This window comes from Mustela putorius, unplaced genomic scaffold (genome assembly GCF_011764305.1).
Source record: "Mustela putorius furo isolate JIRA1106 unplaced genomic scaffold, ASM1176430v1.1 tig00000421_pilon_pilon_pilon, whole genome shotgun sequence".
Lineage (NCBI taxonomy): Eukaryota > Metazoa > Chordata > Mammalia > Carnivora > Mustelidae > Mustela > Mustela putorius.
Genome location: NW_025421375.1, coordinates 13220591 through 13246094, shown reverse-complemented (window position 1 = coordinate 13246094; position 25504 = coordinate 13220591). Strand labels below are relative to the sequence as shown.

The 25504-nt window shown below is 34.3% G+C and overlaps 2 protein-coding genes across 5 annotated transcripts in view; one reads left to right on the top strand and one right to left on the bottom strand.

Annotated features, from left to right (window-relative positions):
* The window catches only part of IFT74 (intraflagellar transport 74), a 91639-nt gene that overhangs the window by 42633 nt on the left and 23502 nt on the right, over positions 1–25504 (bottom strand). For all 3 annotated transcript variants that reach the window (XM_004761785.3, XM_004761784.3, XM_004761783.3), the window contains exons 9-13: positions 16132–16270; positions 14867–14929; positions 9742–9885; positions 8337–8377; positions 1051–1130 (exon numbers count right to left, since the gene is read on the bottom strand). In XM_004761785.3, coding sequence (XP_004761842.1) covers positions 1051–1130; positions 8337–8377; positions 9742–9885; positions 14867–14929; positions 16132–16270 — 467 coding nt within the window. The remainder of the gene's footprint in view (positions 1–1050; positions 1131–8336; positions 8378–9741; positions 9886–14866; positions 14930–16131; positions 16271–25504) is intronic.
* On the top strand, positions 18490–23577 carry LRRC19 (leucine rich repeat containing 19). Of its 2 annotated transcripts, none has more exons than XM_004761782.3 (5): positions 18490–18574; positions 19436–19525; positions 21334–21847; positions 22512–22697; positions 23202–23577. In XM_004761782.3, exons 2-5 carry the CDS (start codon positions 19445–19447, stop codon positions 23525–23527), a joined length of 1107 nt encoding a protein of 368 aa, XP_004761839.1. In that variant the 5' UTR covers positions 18490–18574; positions 19436–19444; the 3' UTR covers positions 23528–23577. The 2 variants fall into 2 exon arrangements, with proteins under 2 accessions (XP_004761839.1, XP_004761838.1); XM_004761781.3 differs by having other exon boundaries at positions 18493–18580.

The following is a 25504-nucleotide window of genomic DNA, read 5'->3' as shown; positions in this document are numbered from 1 at the left end:
TCAAGACAATCCTACCAGTTGTGGGAATTTGAGTAACTTTTCTGAGCTTCAACAAATATGAAAGGGCTTATAAGACTTCAAAAAGTTCTTGCAAAGATCACATAGTACCCAGTAGAGGTACGTAATTAATCAATAGTAGCTAATGCTATTATTCATACATCAAGAAAAATGTAAATAAAACTAATATACTACATTTAAAACTGAAGTTAAAAATTTATTTAGGAATTGAACACCCCTTTTCCCTGCTATGAGTGTTTCTTTAGCCATAATAGATATATACAAAAATGTATACTATTTACAATTATCATATGTAACTCATAAGAATATATAGTCAATTCTTGCTAATCCACGAGCACATAAATACCAGTTTGCAGTTAATCTGGGATTAGAGTGTCACGAAGAACCCACCTTTCTCATCCTTATTACAAAGAAGCTGGTAAGAAAACTACAACACCCAATCTCTGCCCCCCCAACCACACATACACACTGTAACTCCCAAACAGCCACCAAAAGCATTTCCACTTAGTTCAGACCCCAGGCTCCCACAAGTGTTCAAGTCCCTTTGGCTCTTCAATCCCACAGCTGGGGAAAGTTGGAAAAGGAACAGAATTATCAGTGCTTGCTACCTCATTACTAAGACCCCCTTAAGAATTAATTCTTTCTATTTATGACATGATTCTCTCTCCCATCTCAATTCTTATCCCAACTGATTGATAGCTGACATATTAAGGAGGTATAAATTAGAAATCTGTAATAACTTTCAAATGTTTTAGTTCATTTTTTAACAAAATGATTTGCAAAAACAAAATAAATTCTTGTCACCATATAACCATTTTAAGTTATTTTAAGTTTTTAGTCTGCTTAAATAATTTAACAGTAATTATAATATTTACTATTATAGTATAGTTAATCATTTTAGTAGTTATGTTAGGGAACTCATTAAGAATTAAATAATAAATCCCAGGGAAATAGTCCCTGAGACCCGAGTTAATACTAAGTCAATATTGCTATATCTGTTATTATACATTATAAAAATTCCAGAAAAATTACCTTGGTGTTCCTCTAAATCCATGTCCAGTTGTCTAATTTCTTCATTGAACTGATTTATTTTTTCTTTTATTTCTGTTAACCTATTGAAAATATTATTTAATAAATTTATGACAGATAATTTAGAAATTCAACAGAAACATTTAATGATGATATTAGGAAATCTTTTCTAAGTTGCAAAAATAGTATCTGTATATAATATGCCCTATTCTGAAGACAATATGTAAATTTAGAGAGAAAGATCTAGAAAGATCTTTCTTTAGGATTCATATTTAGAGTGTAAGTATGTTCTGAGCATGTTAGGTTGCCTGATTTCAAAAGCAAACCTTTCCCCAACATTCTTTTGAGCTTACTTTGTGGTATTAAAGTGAAAAATCTTTAACAACCTTCTTTTCTGTTGGTTTGTACAAACTGAACTAAAATGGCAAATTAGTCTCAAAAATTAGAAATAAGAGAAAATTTACCATTGATTGAAGATTATATAGGTTAAAATTTTAACAAACAGCATTTGTACTTCTTACAAAGCTACAGTAATTAACATACTGCTGTACTGAAATAAAGGAAAATATATACAGCAACAAAATAAGAAATGAGACCCTGTATCTATATACAACTGATTTTTGACAAAGGTGTCAAAATAATTAAGCAGGGAAAGAATATTAAATAGTATTTGTTGAAAGAATATTTCAACAAATGTTGCTGAGACAACTGGATAAGCAAAAAGAAAAAAATAAAACTGAACTCCTACCTCACATCAGATACAAAAGTTTACTTAAAATGGATCATAGCTCTAAACATTAGGGCAAAACTACAAAATTCTAAGAATAAATCACAGGCATATATCTTCCTGATTTTGGATTAGGAAATGGTTTCTTAGGTCACCAAAACCATAAGCAACAAAAGAAAAAATAAACTAGACATTATCAAAATTTTAAAATTTCTGTGCTTCAAAAGACATGACTTAAGAAAATAAGAAGAACCCAGAGAATGGAAAAGAAAGTTTGCAAATCATTTATCTGATAAGAGACTTGTCTCTTAAATTCTTAAGCTCAGGAAAGAAACAAGGCTGCTGGAGCGGCAGAGGAAAGATAGGCTGACTGGGTTATGGACACTGGGAAGGGTATGTGCTATTGTGAGTGTTGTGAGTTATATAAAACTGATGATTCACAGACCTGTACCCCTAAAACAAATACATTATATGAGACTTGTCTCTGGAACATATAAGGATTTCTCACAATAATAAAAAGATAAACAACCTAATTAAAAATGGGGCAAAGGAGGGACACCTGGATGGGTCAGTCAGTTAACGTCACCAGATTGAGCCCCACATTGACTCCCTGCTCAGCACAGAGACTGCTTGAAATTCTTTCTCTCCCTCTTCCCCCACTCATGCATGCACTTGCCTTCTCTCTCTCTCTCTCCCTCTCTCCCTAAAATAAAAAATAAATCAGGGAGGAGTAGGGGACCCTAAGTTCATCTGGTCCCCAGAATTCAGCTAGACGGTTATCAATCAGTCTGAACACCTATGAAATCAACTGAAGATCTGAGAAAAGAAATGCTGCAATTCTATCAACAGAAAAGTGACCACTTTTGGGGAGGTAGGAGATAAGGAGACATGAATCCTGGGCGATATATTGGATAGAGCAAGGGGAGGGAGCTTTTTTTAAGGAGGGAGCTTTCTTAAGGAGGCTACTACAAAGTATTAGAGCAAAGGAGTGCAAAATTGGAACTTCTAGAAGTCTGCTGTGTTGGGGGAAGTCCCTAGCTTAAAGGTGCTTAGTGATGAAGCAGGGCAGAACTCCAGGTGGGAAAGCAAGGTCTCAGGAACCCTGGGTTCACAAAAAGAATAGGGGTGCCTGAGTGCAGCAGAGTTCCTAGGCATCAGAGTGGGGAAGCTGACTGAAAACAGTGAATCTAGGTGCCAGCTTTCTGCTCGGTGTTGCCATAAACTGAGAATCACTACGGAATCACACAATTGCTCTCTGGATAGGGACCCAGCAAAAGCCAGAAGTGCAGGAAGATCCCCCCTCCCCATCCCAGGACAAACAGTATAAATCTATACCACAGGAATCCAAAAAGTCCAGAGACTCAAAACTGGGTTGCATGCCTGAGATTAAAAACTCAGTCACAGTGGCGCCTGGGTGGCTCAGTGGGTTAAAGCCTCTGCCTTCAGCTCAGGTTATGATCCCAGGGTTCTGGGATTAAGCCCCATATTGGGCTCTCTGCTCGGCAAGGAGCCTGCTTCCTCCTCTCTCTTCTCTCACTGCCTGCCTCTCTGCCTACTTGTGATCTCTGTCTGTCAAAAAAATAAATAAAATCTTAAAAAAAAAAAAACACCTCAGTCACAGACTGGGTGAACACACTATTCAAATGGAGACAAAGACAAGAGTGACTGACTGCTTTCCTTTGGGGGCTCACTGAAGAGTCAGGGGCACAAACTTCAGCCCCAGGGCTAGAAAATGGGGCCCCACCATTTTCATCCCCCTCCTTTGATGCTGAAAGACTTCAGGGAGCAAAACAGCACCACACAGGCAATCTGAAGCCGCTTACACTGAGCCCTACCCCCTGGCAATGGGGGTGCAATTCCAACAGGGCAAGGACACCTGAGAATCAGCTCACAGGCCCCTACCCCAGAAGAATAACTGGCTAGCACAAAGTTTACTAATCACAGATAAGTTGCAAAACTTCAGCTCTTGGAGAAAATAGTATATAGCATTTGTGGTTCCTTTTTTTATTATTATTCTTTAGTTTTTCAGTTTTATTTTTTCCAGCGATTTTCTTATTTTTTCATTTCTTTTTTTAATTCTTTTTTTAAAATTTAATTTCTTGTTGTTGTTTCCTTTCATTGTATTTTATTTTTCTATATGCATAATTTTTTTTCTTTCCTATTTTGGGATCTAGTTTCTTTTAACAAACAGAACAAACACACCCAGGATCTAGTTTGTTGTTTTGTTCTGTTTTACTTCTTGTTTTATTTTTTTTCTTATTTTGTTTTGTTTCTGCTTTCCTATGGTTAGTTTTGTTTGCTCTTTTTCTGGTGTTGTTATTTTTGTCTTCTCTCACATTCTTTTCTATTCTTTTCTGGACATAATGAGACAGAGAAACTCACCCCAAAAGAAAGAACAGATATTGAAACTAGAATTCAAAATAATGATTATAAAGATGTTAGCTGGGCTTGAAAAAAAAAAAAAAGCACAGAAAACACTGGAGAATCCCTTACTGTAGAAACAGAAGAAATAAAATCTAATCAGACCAAAAACAAAAATGCTATTAATGAGCTGCAGTAACAAATGGAGGCTCTAACAGCTAGGATAAATGAGCCAGAAGAGAGAGTCAGTCATATAGAAGACAAAATGATGGAAAATAAGGACGGTGAGAAAAAGAGAAAAACTACTGGATCACCAAAGGAGATTTCAAGAAATCTGTGATACTATAAAGCAAACTAGTGTCTGAATAATAAGAGTCCCAGAAGACGAAGAGACAGAGAGAGGGGCAAGAAAGCTTATTGGACAAATTATAGGTGAGTACTTCCCTAATCTAGGGAAGGAAACAGGCCTTTAAATCCAGGATGCACAGAGAACCCCCTCAAAATCAATAAAAACGGGTGAACACCCTGACATATAATAGTGAAACCTTCAAATTTCAAAGATAAAGAGAAGGGGCACCTGGATGGCCCAGTGGGTTAAAGCCTCTGCCTTCGGCTCAGGTCATGATCCCAGAGTCCTGGGATTGAGCCCTGCAACAGGCTCTCTGCTCAGGGGGCAACCTGCTTCCCTCCCACTCTGTGCCTGCCTCTCTGCCTACTTGTGATCTCTGTCAAATAAATAAATAAAATCTTAAAAAAAAAAAAAGAAAGAAAGAAAGAAAGAGAAAGAGAAAGAGAAAATCCTGAAAGCAGCTCAGGATAAGAGGTCCTTAACCTAAAATGGTAGAAAGATAAGAATGAAAGCATATCTGTTTACAGAGACCTGGCAGACCAGAAAGGAATGGCATGATATACTCAATGTGCTAAATGGGAAAAATATGCAGCCAAGAATACTTTATCCAGCAAGGCTGTCATTCAGAATAGAAGGAAAGATAAAGAGTTTCCAGGGCAAACAAAAACTAAAGGAATTTGTGGACACTAAACCAGCTCTGCAAGAAATATTAAAGGGGATCCTCTGAGCGAAGAGAGAGCCAAAAAGGAATAAGGACCAGAAAGGAACAAAAACAATACAGAAACAGTGACTCTACAGTTAATACAATGGCATTAATTCATATCTTACAATAATTACTCTGAAAGTAAATGGACTAAACTCCAATAAAATGACAAAGGGTATCGCATTGGATTTTAAAAAAAATAAGACTCATGGATATGTGGTCTCAAGAGATTCATTTTAGACCCAAAAAACCCTCCAAATGTAAAGTGAGGGGTGGAAAACTATGTATCATGCTACTGGGACATTAGCTAAGAAAGCTAAGGTGGCAATTCTTATAACAGACAAACTAGATTTTAAACCAAAGACTGTAATAAGAGATGAGGAAGGATGTTATATCATAATAAAAGGGTCTATCCAACAACAAGATCTAACAATTATAAATATCTATGCCCCTAAGTTGGGAACAGACAATTATATACACCAGTAAATAACAAAATTAAAGAAAAACATTGATAATACCGCTATGATAGTAAGGGACACCCCACTCACTGCAATGGACAGATCATCTAAGCAGAAGATCAACAAGGAAAACAAGGAAACAAGGGCTTTGAATGACACAATGGAACAGATGGACTTCATAAATATATTCAGAACATTTCATCCTAAAGCAACAGAATACACATTCTTCTTGAGAGCTCATGGGACATTCTCCAGAACAGATCACATACTGGGTCACAAATCAGGCCTCAACTGGTACCAAAGACTGAGATTATACCATGCATGTTTTCAGACTACAATGCTTTAAAACGTGAACTCAATCACAAGAGAAAATTTGGAAAGAAAACAAACAAATGGAGGTTAAAGAGCATCCTAGTAACTGGGAAATTAAAGAATTTTTAAAATACATGGAAATAGAGGTGCCTTGGTGGCTACGTTGGTTAAGCATCAGCCTTTGGCTTAGGTCATGATCTCAGGGTCCTTGGATTGAGCCCTGTGATGGGCTCCCTGCTTAGCGGGGAGCCTGCTTCTTCTTTCTCTGCCTCTCTCCCTGCTTGTGCCCATTCTCTCTTCCTCCATGGAAATAAACAAAATCTTTCTTTTTTTAAGATCTTTATTTATTTATTTGACAGAGGGAGAGAGAGATCACATTTAGGCAGAGGGGCAGGCTGAGAGTAGGGGGGAAGCAGGTTCCCCGCTGAGCAGAGAGCCTGTTGCAGGGCTCAATCCCAGGGCCCTGAGATCATGACCCGAGCCAAAGGCAGAGGCTTAACCCACTGAGCCACCCAGGTGCCCAATAAATAAAATCTTTAAAAAAGAAATACATGGAAACAAATGAAGAGAGAGAACTATATAGCAATACAGGCCTTTAAGAAGCAAGAAAATTCTTCAAATACACAACCTAACCTTACACCAAAAGGAGCTTAAAAATAAAAGCAAATAAAGTCTAAATAAAAGAATAGCAAATAAAGCATCGTATGGTTATTCTTTCTTTTATTAATGTCTTTCTTTTATTAATCTTTTATTGATTTGAGGATGTTGAACCACCCTTGCATTCCAGGAATAAATCCTACTTGGTTGTAGTGAATAATCCCTTTAATGTACTCTTGGATCCTATTAGTTAGCATCCTGATGCGAGTTTTTAAATCCATGTTCATCAAGGATATTGGTCTGTAATTCTCCTTTCTGGTGGGGTCTTTGACTGGTTTGGGGATCAAGGTAAGTCTAGCCTCATAGAATGAATTTGGAAGTTTTCCTTCCATTTCTATTTTTTGAAAAAGCTTCAGAAAAATAGGTATTAATTCTTCTTAAAATGTTTGGTAGAATTCCTCTGGGAGGCCATCCAGCCCTGGACTCTTGTTGGTTGGGAGAATTTTTTATAACTGCTCCAGTTTGTTAAATGATGGGTCTGTTCAGGTTTTCTGTTTCTTCCTGTTTCAGTTTTCATAGTTTATATGTTTCTAGGAATGCATCCGTTTCTTCCAGATTGCATAATTTGTTGGTATATAATTGTTCCTCATGTGCTCTTTTAATTGCTTGTATTTCTTTGGTGTTCATTGTGATCTCTCCTCTCTCATTTATGATTTTATTTATTTGGTCCTTTCTCTTTTCATTTTGATAAGTCTGGCTAGTAGGGGTTTATAGATCTTATAGATTCTTTCAAAGAACCCATGCCCAGTTTTGTTGACCTGTTCTACTGTTTTGGGTTTTTTTTTAAGATTTTATTTATATATTTGACAGAGAGAGAGATCACAAGTAGGCAGAGAGGCAGGCAGAGAGAGAGAAAGAGAGGGAAGCAGGCTCCTTGCTGAGCAGAGAGCCCGATGCGGGGCTCGATCCCAGGACCCTGAGATCATGACCTGAGCCAAAGGCAGAGGCTTACCCCACTGAGCCACCCAGGTGCTCCTCTACTGTTTTTCTTTTATTTCTATATCATTAATTTCTGCTGTAGTCTTTATTGTTTCTTTTCTCCTGCTGGCTTTAGGCTTTATTTGCTATTCTTTTTTCAGCTCCTGTAGGTGTAAGGTTTGGTTGTCTATTTGAGACTTTTCTTGCTTCTTAAGAAAGGCCTGTATTGTTATACACTTCTCTCTCGATTTGTTTCCATGTATTTCTTTTTTAAAGATTTTATTTATTGGGTGCCTGGGTGGCTCAGTGGGTAATGGCTGCACATTTCTGAATACATTAAAAACCTCTGAATTGTATACTTTAAATACATGAATTGTATGGTATGTATATCTTAATAAAGCTATTTTTTAAGACTAGGGGCACCTGGTTAGCTCAGTTGGTTAAGCTTCTAGCTCTTGATTTAAGTTCAGGTCATGATTTCAGGGTCGTGAGATCAAACTCCACATCGGGCTCAGCACTGGATGTGCAGTCTGCTTAAGATTCTCTCTTTCCCTCTGCCCTTCCCCATACTCACCTTATGCTCTCTCTCTCAAAAATAATAATAATAATTACACTACACTGTGGCTCTTAACTAAACATTAAAATAAACATTTAAAGCTGTAAATAAGATTTAAAGCTGCATCAACAGTACCAGTATGAACTATAGGAAAAAATAACTGTAACAATATGTACCTACTGCAGGTTTAGAATGTAATTTAAAAGATGTGAAATAGATGGAAAATATCCTATTATAAATGTACTTACTGTCGCTCCATGCTGGCTATTTCCTGATTATCTTCTTTAACCTAAAAAGGCATAAAAAGAAAATAGTACTTAAAGAACTACTCATTGTTAGAATACCTTAAACATAATTTCCTTTGAAGGTATGCTGTACTAAAATGCCAAATGTAGTCTTTTTCTTGAAACCTATTTTTTAAAATTCAACCTTTCAAGTTAAAAACACATCATTAAGGAACTATTCATAGATTCTTCCTTCATCCTCAAAGGAAGGGTGATGACTGATACAGCTATACCCTCCACATGGCACCATGAGGTTAACATGTCTTCAGGCCAGGAACAGTTTACATAAATATCCAGGATTTTCAGGATTTCTGAGACTGTCTCCCCTCATCCTCTCAATCCCCACACACAAAGCAGAGGTTGCCAGATTTAGCAATACCCATTACAACTGAATTTCAGGTAAACAAGAAATAACTTTTAGGGCATGTATATATCAACATCCTAATATACCATGCATACACACACACACACACACACACACACTCTTATTCAAAACATTATTCACTGCTTTCTGAAATTAAAATGTAAATAGCTATTCTGCATTTCATTTGACAATCCTATCCCAAGATCACATTCTCTGTCCCCTGCCTCCAATGATCTCTTTCCAAGGAACTTCAGAGATTTTAGATTTTAATACCTTCCTGGAATGATTCTGATACTTAAATAGCTCCCAAGTTGATCCTAAGGTTCTTTCAAACCATTTGGGTTCAACCTAAGACCACAAAAGAGGCTCATCTGTACATTTCCGATAGGTGCTGTTCCCAAATATATTTGCATTTCTCCTAAGGGCCCTATAGTTAGGGTGTCTCATTCTAAAAAACACGGTAATTATAACTTGGTGCTAAATTAAAACTAGGCTTGGGTGGTAATAAAGCTACTGAAAACATGTAACACAACTTGGTGACATACTGTGATTTAACAGGACATTTTAATTTCAATCGCTTCATGAAGACGCTGATAATAATAACCACAAAAATTCATTAGCCTTGGAGCACTTCATTTTCTAAATATGAAGCCCCAAACAAATAACGGAACAGAACTTCAGTAAGATCATGTAATTGTTTACTAACCAAAAAAAGGGCTTTCAATTTCCTTAGTGGATCCAAAAGATGAAAAAATGGCCAAAATGTACATAATGACCATATAAAATTAGGACTTAAATCAAGAAACAGTTTATATGAGAAATGACTTTCACCCAGCTTTTCTTGGTCAAATAGTTTATCTCAATTTAGATAAAACTCACTTTTTACTCTTTTTTTAAGACAATCAACTTACTGGCATTCTGTTCAATTCATATGCCTTAAATGAAAGAAATCAATACATTTACCACACCTTGATATAGTAAAATAAGTATTTTTGTTTTTTCTACCTGCTTAAGTAATCTCTCTCTTTCTTCCATTGGAGATCCCATGTTTTTGTCTTCAGCAATCATTTGGTCTCGATGGGACTCCAATTCATAAAGTTTTTCATGCAGCAAGACAGCCTCCTGTTTTACCTGAGAGTGTGCTATTTCCTGAAGGGCACAAAAAGAAGAATTTAATTAATATTTTATCAGAAACTATTCTCATATAGGTTTCAGTTTATAAGAAAAAGGAGAATTTAAACCATCAGCATTTTTAAATAGAGATATCAAATATCTATAGTACTCAATGATGCTACAAAGTACACTTGTAAATTGGAATTAAAATACACCCCTTTTCCTTCATAAGTTATTTTCAGTCTAAGATTCATAAGAACATGATAATTTATTTTTTCTTCCAAATATAAAACCTGAACAAAGATAAGATATCTCTACCAATGGAAAGATAATAAAGAAAATGTCACAATGTATGTACAACTTTTTTTTTTTAAGATTTTATTTATTTATTTGACAGACAGAGATCTCAAGTTGGCAGAGACACAGGCAGAGAGGAGGAAGCAGGCCCCCTGCCGAGCAGAGAGCCCGATGCAGGGCTCGATCCCAGGACCCTGAGATCATGACCTGAGCCAAAGGCAGAGGATTAACCCACTGAGCCACCCAGGCGCCCCAATGTATGTACAACTTTAACCACAATATTAAAGTCTAAAGAACTGATCTCTAGAGGGAATATATTTTCATATAATATATGTTATATTCATATATATTTCATTTAATATATTATATATATATATATTTCATACACACACCCACACATATAGTCATTACATACTCTAATACAATGTTATATAGATTGAACTGTATCACTCAAAAAGATATAATGAAGTCTTGGTAATCTCTGATACCTATGAATATGACCTAACTTGGAATTGGGGTCTTTGCCAATTTAGTCAAGTTAAGACAACGTAATTAGGGTGGACCCTTGTAAGAGAAGACATACAGACAGAGACACAGGAGAATGCCATGCAATGACACATGCAGAAACTGGTGTGATGCAGCTAAAATAATGAATGCATGCCTAGGATCAATAGGCACCACCAGAAGCTAGGAAGAGGTCAGGGAAGATTCTAACAGAGTCTCTGAGGAAACGGCTCTGTTGACACCTTGATTTTAGACTTCTAGCCTCTAGATCTGTTAGGAAATTTCTTGTTCTTTATTACAGCAGCACGAGGAAATTAATACACAAGAGTAGAATAGTTGTTGTATATTCAACACTATTCTACTGTTCACAAAGAGAAAATAAGGGCTGTGGTAACTTTATTAGACAACCAAAAGAGCTAGTGTTGTTGATAGTGATGAGGAAAAGGGAGAAAATGGCATTTGAAGCTGTTATTTTTTAATAACTTATTCTGTGCCAAGCACTATATTCCATGTTCTTTATATACTGTATCTAATCCTCAAAACAACTCTATCAGATAATATCATCATCTGTTTTACACATAAAGAAACTGAGGATCTCAGATCTAAATAATTTTCTATATTAACCAACAAAAAAGTGAATGATGATATCTGAAACTAGGTCCACAGCATGAATAAGACCAAATTTTTAAGAGGCAAGACTTCTTCTTTTTTTTTTTTTTTTTAAAGATTTTATTTATTTGTCAGAGACGGAGAGAGAGCGAGGGAGCACAGGCAGACAGAGAGGCAGGCAGAGGCAGAGGGAGAAGCAGGCTCTCTGCCGAGCAAGGAGCCTGATGTGGGACTCGATCCCAGGACCCTGGGATCATGACTTGAGCCGAAGGCAGCTGCTTAACCAACTGAGCCACCCAGGCGTCCCACGAGGCAAGACTTCTTTTTTGAAAGCCAAAGAGAAGGAATCTTTTCATTTTTAATTTTTTATTAACATATAATGTATTATTAGCCCCAGGGGTACAGGCCTGTGAATCGCCAAGTTTACACACTTCACAGCACTCACCACAGCACATACCCTCCCCAATGTCCATAAGCCAACCACCCTCTCCCTGTCCCCCTCCCCTAGCAACCCTCAGTTTGTTCTGTGAGATGAAGAGTCTCTTATGATTTGTCTCCCTCCCGATCCCATCTTGTTTCATTTGTTCCTTCCCTACCTCCCAAACCCCCCACGTTGTCTCTCAAATTCTTCACATCAGGAAGTTCATATGATAATTGTCTTTCAAAGAGAAGGAATCTTAAAAGGAAAAAGTAAATTAGTGGAAATCTTTGAAAGTCTATTAAAAAGCATAATATAGTGGCATATATATCTGGCTCAGTTGGTGGAGAATGGGACTCTTGATCTCAGGAATTGTGGATTTGGGCTCCATGTTGGGTGTAGAGATTATTTAAAAATAAAATCTTAAAAAAACCCTCATCATATACATAGCTCAAATTAATGGATTAGGTTCAGGTGAAAAGGCGTGATAATGAAATACAGATATTTTGGGGTATCCCCTTTTTTTAAAGATTTTATTTACTTGTAAGATTACTTACTTGTAAGTAAGATTTTATTTACTTTATTTAGTTACTCTGCCTACTCACAAGCAGGCAGAGTGGCAGGTAGAGAGAGAGGGGGAAGCAGGCTCCCCACTGAGCAGAGCCCAATGTGGGGCTCAATCCCAGGATTCTGAGAACATGACCTGAGCAGAGGCTTAACCCACTGAGCCACCCAGGCTCCCCATAGGGTATCTCTTTTCATAGTTATCTCCTCCTTCCTTTTGCTTAATCATCCTAAGACTTGTTCGAATTTCATCTCAATAAAACTATTCCTCAATAAAACTTGTGCTGATCTTTCACCTGTTTTTTCCACTCCCCATGATGAACTAATACTTAGCACAGTAATGAGCAAGCACACAGTAGATATTCAATATATACTAGATGAGTGATATTTAACATAATGTTTTCTTGAAGAAGAGGTTAAAAAAATAATACAAGGAATCCGGCAAAAGTTAAACAGAACTAGTAACTTCTATATATATATATTTTTTAATATTTTGTTTATTTGAGAGAGAAAGAGAACAGGGAGAGGAGAAGAGGAAGAGGGACAAGCAGACTATGAGCTGAGCGTAGAGCCCAACACAAGGGCTTGATCTGAAATCAAGATCTGAGCCGAAATCAAGTCAGAGCTTAAGTGACTGAGCCACCCTGTCGCCCCACTACTTATATATTCTTGATTTGAGATAAATTTTTATAAAATTTCACGTTACTGTGCTGATGCCAAAAAGTGGCATCAATACAGTGGCATCGATACAAACACTAAATCCAAGGACATAGCTTACACCTCTTCCTGCAGAAACTAAATATGCCAAGAGAAATAAGACCTGGCATTCCCCACACACCCTAAAACAGATAGTAAGGAATTCTGCAGCACAGCTGTGTTAATACTAAATGTGGTCCTTATTCTTTGAAGCATATTTCTATTACCAGAGATATAAAAAAAATAAAAATTATATATATTCACACATAGACTATCTGTATAGAAAGCCATCTTAATAATGTTTTTTAAGGATTTTATTTATTTACTTGACAGAGAGAGAGAATGAACGGGGGGGGGGGGAAGAGCAAGGGGAAAGGGAGAAGCAGGATCCTTGCTCAGCCTGGAGCCCAATGTGGGCCTTGATCCCAAAACCTCGGGATCATGACCGGAGCAGAAGGCAGAGGCTTAAGTGACTGAGCCGCCCAGGTACCCCTTAGCATTTTTAAGCAAACTACTTTTTCAACAGCAAATTTACGAAAGAATTACAAAATACTCACACTTATTTCTTGTGCAAGAAAGGGTAACAGCACTCCTGTCAATCTACAATTGTTACTAATCCTAGAATCATGATACCTACCTGAATCCAGAGGAAATCAAGAAAGGCAAGGTTTGAGGTATAGACAGTACACTGAAGTGTTAAGGACTTGAATAAGGTAGTTCACAGAAAAAGATATACATTGGCCAAAAAATATATAAAGAAATAATTTCATGTATTAAACTAGTAAAAATGGAAAAAGTGAATAATGCTTGCTATTGAATGCATGGGAAAACAGGCACTCTCATACACTGAGTCTAGAAGTAGTAAACGGAACCACCTCTTTGGAAGGGAATTTGCAGCCTTACATTTTAGAAGTGTGTATTTATCTTTTGATCCATTGCAACAAATTTATCTGATGACACAGCCATTTAACTCTGTATAAAATGCATTGTTTCACTGCAGCATTGTTTATAATCCCCCAAAACTAAAAAACATGTAAAGAACCTATTCATCTACAAGGCTGTGTTCTAGTCATGCAATGTAACACAATACAGTAATTTAAAATAATGAAGGAGGTCTCTGAGAGCTGATGTATATAGACATTCAAGAGAGAATGTTAGGTGAAAACAAACAAACCAAACTGCAGACAGCATATTAAATGTGAATCTCACTTGAGGTTTTCCACAACAATAAAACCAAGATAGGATAATAAAATTGTTGTAAAGACTAAATGACAAAAAAAAAAAAAAAGACTAAATGACAATGCTGGTGATCTATGTAAAGAGCTCAAAAAAAGCACAGAATAAGTGTTCAAAAAATACAAAGTAGTTCTGTCTGGAAAGAGGGAAAAGAAAATTTTCACTTTCATCTTATTTAATTTTTTTTAACCATAAACATGTTTTTTTTTTAATTAAAACTTTTAAATGAACAAATAGCAAATAGCAAGCATTTATATCTTTAAAGTGATGAACTGATTTCTCTCCCTCTTCACTTCTTTTTAATCTCTTGTTCATGTCTTTAAATTACCGTTAGATTTTGCATGCCTCATCAGGGCAGAATGATTTTGTACGCAGTAGGAACTCAATAACTGAATCTAATTTCTCTCTCCCTCTTCAATTCTTTTTAATCTCTTATTCATGTCTTTAAATTACCATTAGATTTCGCATGCCTCAGCAAGGTAGAATGATCCTGCGCACAGTTATTAGATTCAATAACTGAATCTAATTTCTTACCAAAGTAGGATATTTGTGGTGCTGAATGGGAAAAAAGTTATACCCCTCTTAGTAAACTACTAAATAAATACATACTTGAATGAGTTCCTTTAATATATTCAGCGGAATTATCTTTTGTAGGTGAGTAATATAAAAACCCTTATTTGATTTTATACTCACAGCTTCCAAGCTCTCTTTTTTCATGTTCAATGAGTCTAGTTGTTGCTGAAGTGTGTCTAACTCCTAAGAAAAAGGAAAAAAGTAAATATACATAGAAGTAACATTTAGAATATGTTTGTTTCTTAGCTTTTCGTATATGGATGTGACAAAGTAAATTTTATAAACACATCCAACACTTGCTATTGACTAGAATTTATTAACATTATTTCTATCTCTGCCAGTTTCTTTCATTATTCCCCAAAACTTGTCATGATCTACCTTTAAAAAATACTTTATGAGCTTGTCAAAGGTAGCCAAACCTTTTCACAATGAATCATCACTGCCGTTTTGAAAATATCAGGAGCCCTCAAATTAATGATGTTATTGTTTAAAGTTATGATTTTTAACTTTGATTTTTTAAAACCATGTTTCCATATCTTTTGCCTAATTTCTTTTAGAGCCAAGACATATAGTAATTTATATGGCTCATTCCTACAGACAAGACTTTCAAGCTATTTACTTATTCAAAAACAACTGTGCAAGATTAACTGTATTTTGATGGTACTTCAGCATTTCTGTAATACCCTTTCTTCAGTGTTTCATTGTATCTTATGAATCCTGACTAAAATAGAAAGTTATATTAAATTGTCAATTAAGTAATATCTGAGAAACCAGAACTACATTCACTTTTGGCATTTATGGGGACTAATTCTCTGTTAACTGTTTAGTTAAGGGCTATCTTGGTATATAAGGGCACTAACTTGCAAATCTGAGTCACCACCATCACTGAATGTTGGGAGAATTCTCAATAACCCCTCAGCAGGCTCCCAAATTGCTTATTTAAATACCACGATTAGGAGGCAAGAGCTATTCAAATTAAGGACAGAGAAGTAAAAGATGCATTGCTTATTAGGCAGGGAAGAAAGGAAGTAATTATCTCTATGGCACTGGTATCTGAGGTTTTTTATTATTTCTATTAGTAGTTCATTTAAAAAGCAAGTGTTTTCATGTATCTGTATGACACGCAAAAGTGAAAGATGCATAGAAATGAACAAATACTAGAGTAATATTTGGTCATCATGCAGCATGAGAAAATGAATCTTCTATATTGTACTTCTCAAATTTAAATGTCCATCTATACAAATTATCTGGGGACCTTGTTAAATTAAGATGCTGATCAGTAGGTCTAGTCAAGTTCTCAGGGATGCCAATGCTGCTCATCTTCAGACTATATAGTAGCAAGACTGCTGTATCCTGTTGAGGAACAGGATAGCGATTAGTATTACCTGCAACAATTTCTCATTTGTGGTTTTCATTTCTATGTACTTGACTTGTTTTTCAGGAGACATGTTTCTGATAATGCCATCTGCTGCTTGTTTTTCCTGTTCAACTTCTTCTTCTACACTCCTAATTTGTTTTTCCTTCCTGAAATCAAAAGTATTCAACATTCCTCTTAATACATTGAGGGGAATAACATCAATTAATTTTACTCAGGTCACAGTCTCAACTAAATAGGGTAAAGTTATTTAACAGAGCTTGTAAATTCTTATCGACGTATAAAAAATTCTATTTGGAGAACAAAGTGGTAGATGCTAGAGGGAAGAGCATGGGGCATGGGCAAAAATGGGTGAAGGGGAGTAGGAGGTATAGGCTTCTAATTATGGAATGAAGAAGTCACAGGGATGAAAAGTACAGCATAGGTAATATAGTTAACGGTATTATAATAGTGCTGTATGATGATGGTAACTTGTGGTGAGCACTGCATAACATATAGAACTGTTGAATCACTTACGTTGTACACCTGAAATTTAAATTAACATTATGTGTCAACTATACCTCAAATAAAAATTAATAAGAAAATCCCTTATACTTCCAAAAAAAGAACTGTCCACATCAACAGAGACTTATTTTACATCTTTCTCTTCTCAGTTCCCAAATCCTTCTATTTCCCTACTATTCATTTTACTTTCTTGTAAGAAAACTCAAAGATTATCACAGAAAATCTTTAAAGCCTTGTACACATGAGGTGGTAGAGGAGGTATTTACACTTTGTCATACCCACAAGACAAAACAATTTTAGAACAGTGGTTTTCAAACATCTTGTAGCTATGGAATTCTTTAACCAAATGAAATCTTGTATTGTAGTTCACCATGTAAATGATATAAAGTAACACAGCTCTGACTGATCTAAGAGTAGTGCAATTTGATTTAAAAAAACATAACTTCAGATTAATAATATATCTTGCTTACCTACTTTAATTAAAATTGGTATTCCAAAAGTTATCAACTATATTTTAGTGGTGCAAAATAATAAGTCAGTGTCTCTGAAAATGTAACAGGAATATCACAAGTGAAATCATATGAGTAATAGTCACTAAATTAATTACAAATAATAACCATCTTTATCATATAATCACAAGAAATACCAGTGATAAGCCACTTATTACCTAAGCACAGTCAGTTATCAATAGGATAGAATTTTTCTCTAGAATTCTGAAAAAATTCTCTAGAATTTTGAAAAAAAGGAAAAGATGCTAGTTATCACATAAATACTTCAAGATTTACATATAAAAAGACTACTTGAAGATAAATGTTTATTCTCAATATCAAAATTTTGAGTTTCAAAATAGGAATATTCTACTTAATCTTCCACATGTAGTTATCAACTACTACAGTTTTCACAATCACTCTCTAAGCCCTACAAGTTCATGTATTCCCCACATACTTTTTACACTGCCAGAATAAAGTAATCTACATTCAGAAATTTTTCTACAAACAACATCTCTTAATAACTCAATAAAAGATGTACAAAATCAAACAAATAACATGAAATTTCTATTTATTTTTGTCTATTGGACAAGGAGTAATATCTTCACTTTGAACTTAAATTATTATCATTTAACAAATGTGTTTGCTGCTGGATTTATATGGGTTTATGGGCTTAGAACTTTCAAGTAGGAAAGGTCATCAATTTCAATCTCTTTGTTTCATAAATTAAGGATATTGAGGCTCAAGGGAGTTAATCTTTTGGAACTAACTCGTTCTGAATTCCATGATTATTTACTATCAACAATGAATCTTAACCATGTTTTTGCCTGATACACCTGTTTACTGTAGTTACACAGGAGCTAGTGTTGTACCATATTCCATTTTACATAAGGGAAGCTGCAGCACAAGGAAGGTAACTCATTTTTTGAAGGCCACAATATGGCCAGCATTAGGTCTTTTGATCCTTTGAGCACTTTGCTCCTATTACAACTCGGCAATAAAACCACCAATGACAGGTCATAAAAATGAATAAACAAAGTTGAAATGGGAATACAAAACTCGGTATCTTTTCAACTTGAATCTTTTTAAACACGAAATACCTTTAGGACTAACCTTAAATCACGTTAACCATGTATTTTTCCAAGTACGCATTTTCAATATTATATACTTTAACTTGCAAAGTAAATTTGCTAATATTTACATTTTTCAAGAGTAATTAAGAAACACAAATGTTAAGCAAAGCACTTTACTTGTTATGCCAAAAAAGTCAAAGATGACTAAGAAATTACTCTTCTAGTCAATCTTTTGCTAAGGAAGTCTAGCTTTTTTTTTACATCACGTGTTCATTGGGTACAAAGGTTAAAGCATAGTGAAATGCAACCATATGACATACTTTTTTTTAATGGTGCAGAAGAAACAGAATAGATTCCTTAGCACACAAGTCTCAGAGAAAAGAAACAGGTAAAGGTAAGATTCCATATATTTACAGGTTTGATGGTTGCTGGTGAGTTTTAAAAAAACAAACCATATTTAGGCTTATTAATCTACAAAAATCTTTGATATGGGGCGTAAGAGCAAAAAATATAATTATATCTTCATATGATCTACCTTAGAAATATAAACATGGGATGTGGCCAAAAAATCTTTTCCAAATAAATTTATAATGTAATATCATTAATTTTCTTTTGGGGGAAAAAAGGTTTCATCTAATCAAATTTATAAGATCTTTTTATTCTGAAATTTGCTAATCACAGAGCATTCTGAAAGTGACATTAACGTAAAAGCAAATTTACAAGGTGAAAAAAGACGAAAATTATAAGTAACTATGTATGGAGAATGAAGAGATAGAAAGCATACACTTGATGATTGAAGATGACGGTAGGGAATGTTTGAAAAAGAGCTGATGGCTTTCATCTCCACAGTTTTAAGTCAACAGATTATATCAATAGACAATATCTAAAAATGAAAAACCATAAAATAGCAATTTAAGCATATACTTAAACATGTACATATACATAAATATATAGTCCTAACTTTCTTTCACGCACATATATTAAAATTTTAAAATATATAACCACTTCACTTGTTTCAAAGTTCATTTCAATTGATCCAGGAACTAATGAGACATTCAAAAAACACTTTCATTTGCCAGGAACTTTCCAGTTTAAGATTAGAGTGTGGGGAGGGTGATAGAATATGTACTTGTTTCACATTTCATATGTTTTAAGAAAAAATGGATTTAAAAGAAGAAAAAAGGAAATTAAAATATTCTCAATATAAAGTTCTTCTCTATTGAGACGAAAATACTCTGTTTTCTAACAGGCCTGCGATATGAAAACTACATGCATCACAACCTTGTTTTGGCCCCTCTCTATGCTATTATTATCAGACGAAAGCCAGTCTTCTAAAATAGTAAGTTTTTACAATCAAGGTGGTGAAAATATTTTCAAAGGTATACTGGGGCGCCTGGGTGGTTCAGCAGGTTAAGACCTCTGCCTTCGGCTCAGGTCATGATCCCAGGGTCCTGGGATCAAGCCCCCCATCAGGCTCGCAGCCTTCTTCCTCCCTCTCTCTCTCTCTGCCTGCCTCTCTGCCTACTTGTGATCTCTGTTTGTCAAAAAAAAAAAAAAGTATACTTTATGTACATTTAGTAAAATATGCCAAGGCAATTAAAGCAAAAAAAAAAAATACCTGAACTATCATAACTAATTGGTTAGCTATATATATTCAAAATCTGTGGTATGTGAGCTAGATTCTAATTTGACAAATGCAGTCTTCATTTTATTTAAACTAAATTCTTTAACGGTTAAAGAAGTCTGTAAATTTTCACTATAAAATCTGAGACTAGTTTCAGGATATAAATACCAGTCTTTTATGTTTTATTTATTTTTATAAGTAATCTCTGTGCCCAAAAAGGGGCTCAAACTTAGTACCCCGAGGCCAAGAGTCATACATTCTACCAACCAAGCCAGGCAGGCACCCCTAAACACCACTTTTTAAAATGTAGGGAGTTGGGGCACCTGGGTGGCTCAGTGGGTTAAGCTTCTGCCTTTGGCTCGGGTCATGGTCTCAGGGTCCTGGAATCAAGCTTCTGAGATCAAGCTCCCCATCAGGCTCCCTGCTGCCTGACTTGGCCTGCTTGTGATTTCTGTCATATAAATAAATAAAATGTTAAAAAAAAATAAAATGTAGGAAGTGTTTTTTAAAAATTACATATTTATGAAGAAAATTATTATTGTTACATTACTATTATTATGGGAAAATTATTGTTGTTGCATTACTATTATAACTATTATTATTATTATAGCATTACTATTTTCAGTAGTATTCAGGAGACCATACATCCTAATAAGAATATAGTATTGCATTACTATTATTATTATAAACAAAATAAATATTTTTTTGGATTTGCAGCCACATAAGAAAAGTACTCATGTTAGCTGGCACTTAAATTCATATGGTTCAATTTCCATTATAAAATAAATATTTCCTGGGGGGCACCTGGCTGGCTCAGCAAGTAGAGCATCTGATTCTTGATCTTGGGGTCATGAATTCAAGCCCCACATTGGCTATATGGATTACTTTAAAAAAATTAATATTTCTTTTTAAATACCAAACTTTGAGCTCTTATACAGTTATATATTGAGTATTACTTCTTATTTACTGTTGGTAGCTCTGATTTCTAAAAACAAATTTTAAAATAATTTCCTCATTATAAATCATATGCAAATGAAATACTATATAAGAGAATTATTTGTCATGTATTTCCACATATGTAATGAAATTATACCCACATTTTTTCAGTAGTGAGTATGTAGTAAGAAAAGATTATCTGTAAGATCAACTAGAATCTCTTTGCTCAGGTACAGGCATCAGAATTTCCTTAATCTTCAGTATTTCATCCCAATGAAGAAATAAAAGCATTTGCTTTACTTTTTTTTTTTTTACACTATAACATCAAAATATTAGAGAGGAAATGTTTTTCTAAAACTATTTTCTTCCAGGGGTGTCTGGTGGCTTAGTCAGTTGAGGATCCAACTATTGATTTTAGCTCAAGTCATGAACACAGAATTGTGAGATCTTCCTCTCCCTTTACCCCTCCCCGCCTAAAAAGAAAACAAAACTATCTCCTTCCAATATCTAATTGCCTGCATATAAAAATTTGGAAAATTCTGTTAATATTTTTCCTAACTAATGCATTTGTATTTTTTCTTTTTTAGGAAGTCAAATGTAATTTCACCGAAAATAATTATTCTTTGATTCCAACAGATATCAATAAAAATGTTACTATACTTGATCTCAGTTATAACCAAATTACTTTGAATATTATAGACACTAGGGTTCTACAAACATATTTTTTACTCACTGAACTCTATCTGACTGAGAACAATGTTACTATGTTATATAATAATGGCTTTGCTAACCTCTCCAATCTAGAAATTTTAAATATCTGTAGAAACTCCATCCATGTAATTGAACAGGGTGCATTCACGGGCTTAAATAAACTAAAACAGTTGTACCTCTGCCAAAACAAAATATTTCAACTGAATCCTGATGTATTTGTACCTCTAAAAAACCTGATACTTCTGAATCTGCAAGGCAATTTCATTGGCTATTTTGATGTACCACAACTGTTTCATCTGGAATTAATAATTTTATATGGAAATCCATGGAACTGTTCTTGCAGTCTACTGAATTTGCAGAACTGGTTGAACACATCAAATGTGACACTAGGTAAGCTATCATTATTTAATCAAAACAAAACTGTGATTGATTTTTTTATTGTCCCACCCCAGGAAAGTCTGTCACTTCATGTTTTAAAGAAAAAGAAACTATTCCTGTTTAAGGGAAGCAGGAAGAAAACACTGAAAAGTAATTGTTGAATAGATATTCTTCCTCTGCCTTTTAGGAAAAAAAAAGAAGAAAAGAAATTTAAATGATCTATATATGCAAAGATGAGACTGTAACTTCATGTATTAAGTTTATAGTTTGAATATGAATACATAAAAGTAATTTTTTTTCAGTATTTCCTTTGGTTAAGATATCTTGTCAGACAGTAGGTAAAAACAGGTGCCCTATTTCATTAACTGCAAACCTTGCTCTGCCTGAGATCAATTTTTGTCACAATCTTAATCATAACATCTTCACTAACACACACTAAACATAAACAGATACTGCATTTAAACCATATATATCATAAAATAACTTAATAAATAAGAAGGTGAATCTTTCCCTTCTTGTATTGCTAGGCAAATACAAAAGTTTCTTATAATCTGTAATAATGACAGGTAGGTATACCAAAAAATTCTAGGTAAAAATAATTATAAAATGCAAGCCATAATAATTTATTAACAATAATAATCCTATTTCCATAATAAATGTTATTCTGATTTACCAGAAAATGAGAACATCACCACATGCACCTACCCAGATATCCTGAAGTTCTACAGTATCAAAACAGTACCTTATAATGCTGAGTGCTACTCAAAATTTCCTCCACCTATAAATGAAGATCTTTATAACCACCTTCAGTCCATTAGCAACTCAACATTTAATAGCTCTTTGAACAATTTAAAAAATTCAGGTAATGTACTGGTTTTGAATATTAATATTGCTGAAGGCAGTATACTAAATAAACTGAAGTAGTTCTCATTTTTCTAAATTTTAAATTTCTAGAAACAATGTAAAAGAACAGTTTCTCATCTCAACAAAAGATTTACAAAATACTAAGTTTCCAAACTAGGTTCTGCTAGTTACCATTCAAATGCCATTATGCAATTTATTTAACTTTTGAGTCTTAGTTTTGACCAATTAAGTAAGTCATGGTTCTTAACAAGTATAAATCAATAATATTCTTTTGTGAATTGATAAACAATACCTGCAAAGACAAGTAGTTATTTTGGAATAAAGGTATTTTTTTCAGCACACTTTGAAATAAGAATCTTGTGTTTTAGTAAACTGCTTAAAGAAAATTATGTTTATTTCTAATACCAATATTATGTAGTTATTAGGATATATGATTAATGATTATTTTATTTTTGTCAATTTAACAAAATCTCTTTCTCTCTCTCTCGTTATTCCAATTAAGAACATAAACTTGGAAAAAGCTGGGCTTTTCTGGTTGGTGTGGTGATCACTGTACTGATGACTTCATTCCTCATTTTTGCTGCTATCAAATGCCCAGTATGGTATAATTTTCTGCTTAGTTACAATCATCATCGCCTGGAAGAGCATGAAGCAGAAACCTATGAAGATGGTTTTACTGGAAATTCAAGTTCTCTTTCACAGGTCCCAGATACAAACTCTGAAGAAACTATAGTAATATTTGAAAAACTACATTCATTTGTGGTAGATGATGATGGGTTTATTGAAGACAAATATATAGATACTCATGAATTACATGAAGAAAATTAATTCCCTTAAATGCTTGATTTTTTTAATAAATGTTATCGGTGTACTCACAATTTAGACATAAATGGAGATTAGGCATGTGATATACCAAACTGTGGCTAGTAGACTTTCATATTAATTGCAACACACAGGAAGATCATAAAATCATGTTTTTCTCATTGGTACTGAGCAAGTAGGTCCAAACATAGTAAATGGTATCCTCTGGTAAGCTTACAGGGACAATATTAAAATTACTATTTTCAGTAGTATTCAGGAGACCATACAACCTAATAAGGAAAAGACTTATTAAATTATTTATTAAAATGAACTGATTCTAATATTGGCCCACATATTTGATATAATATATATTAAGTTATAATAAACTTTTATTGAATAGAATCAGTAAAAAATAAAGTTTTTTTAAAGTCTGCCTCTCTCAAATAAATAAATAAAATCTCTAGAAAAAATTTCTTAAAAATTAAAGGTTTTGGATTTGTCAAAGTGAAATGCTTACAACACACCAAGATTCATTTTATACTCATAGAATGAATTCATGGAATTGGAACGTACTTTTTTAAATGCTTTCTGAATTAGCCCAATAAATTTCCTAAAAATTTAATACCAACTTAAAGCACAGGTACAATGTCCAAGCACAATTCCTAATAAGTTACTACGGACTTGAAAAAAAAAAGGTACTACTGCTTTCAGTTATAAAGACCATCACCATAATGCATGATTGTCATAACTGAATAGTATGATAAATTCCAAAGTGAGTATCAGAAGTCTCCACAAATCTTGTTTTTCAAAACCTGTATTTCTGCCTCTCTTTGGAAGAGTTCTAGTCATATGAGTCTGTGCTGGGGCAGAGGAATCTTCAGTTGGTCCATGGACAAATGTTTGGGATCCTGTAGATAGAGCAATGTTTCCCAAATTGTTTTCTAAAATATTAATTTCCAGGGAAATGCTCAGAAATATTTATAGGGGAGGGGAGCCTGGGTGGCTCAGTGGTTAAAGCCTCTGCCTTCAGCTCAGGTCATGGTCTCAGGATCCTGGGATCGAGTCCGCATTGGGCTCTCTGCTCAGCAGGGAGCCTGCCTCCTCCTCCTCTCTCTCTCTGCCTGCCTCTCTGCCTACTTGTGATCTGTCTGTCAAAAAAAAAAAAAAAAAAAAAAAGAAATATTTATAGGGGAAAAAAAACAGTACATGGTCAAAGTACTATGCAATTACTATAGGAAATACTGAGTTTAAACAAAGTGAAACAAGAGTCTTTACTATAGGACTTAATTCAAGACTCTAAAAAGCTGAAATGTTTTCTGCTCTTTAAGAACCAAGTATTAAGAATTTTCCAAACTTACTGGACAACAAAACCCTTTCTTTCAGGTACGTCTATAATGAGTTCATAATACAATAATGGTCCAAAAAACATAGTTTGGACAACAATGACCTTGAGACTGTTAAAAAGTCTAAAGCGAATTATTTACTAATTTCCTTATAACCAATTGGCTGTAATCATAATTTTAACAATGCAAATAGAGGTGGTTAAGAATTGTAATAAAAATCCACCATTTTTACCTTCCATAGGGGTGAAAAATTAAGTGCATGTATAACTGTTAGAGAAAAGAATATCTCTAAAACACTATAATAAAATATTATTATTTTATTATATATATTAATATCATATATAATAATATTATATAATATTATAAGCCTATTATTATATTATAAAAGCCTAAAACAGTCTTAAATTTATAATCTGTGAGTTATCTTTCTGAATGAAATATATATAAAACATATACATATAGTATTTATAAATCTGACCCGAGCATCATATAACTGCAGATAAGTGATGAAATAAATGAGGACCTTAACGTTCTAAACTCTGTTAGGTGTTCAACGGACTACAGTTCCTTATTTACTTTTTAGGTAACTAAAGGAGTTATTTTATTGTATTGTAAATGATAAATATTTCCTAAATTAAACCAGAAACCAGAACAGTAAAAA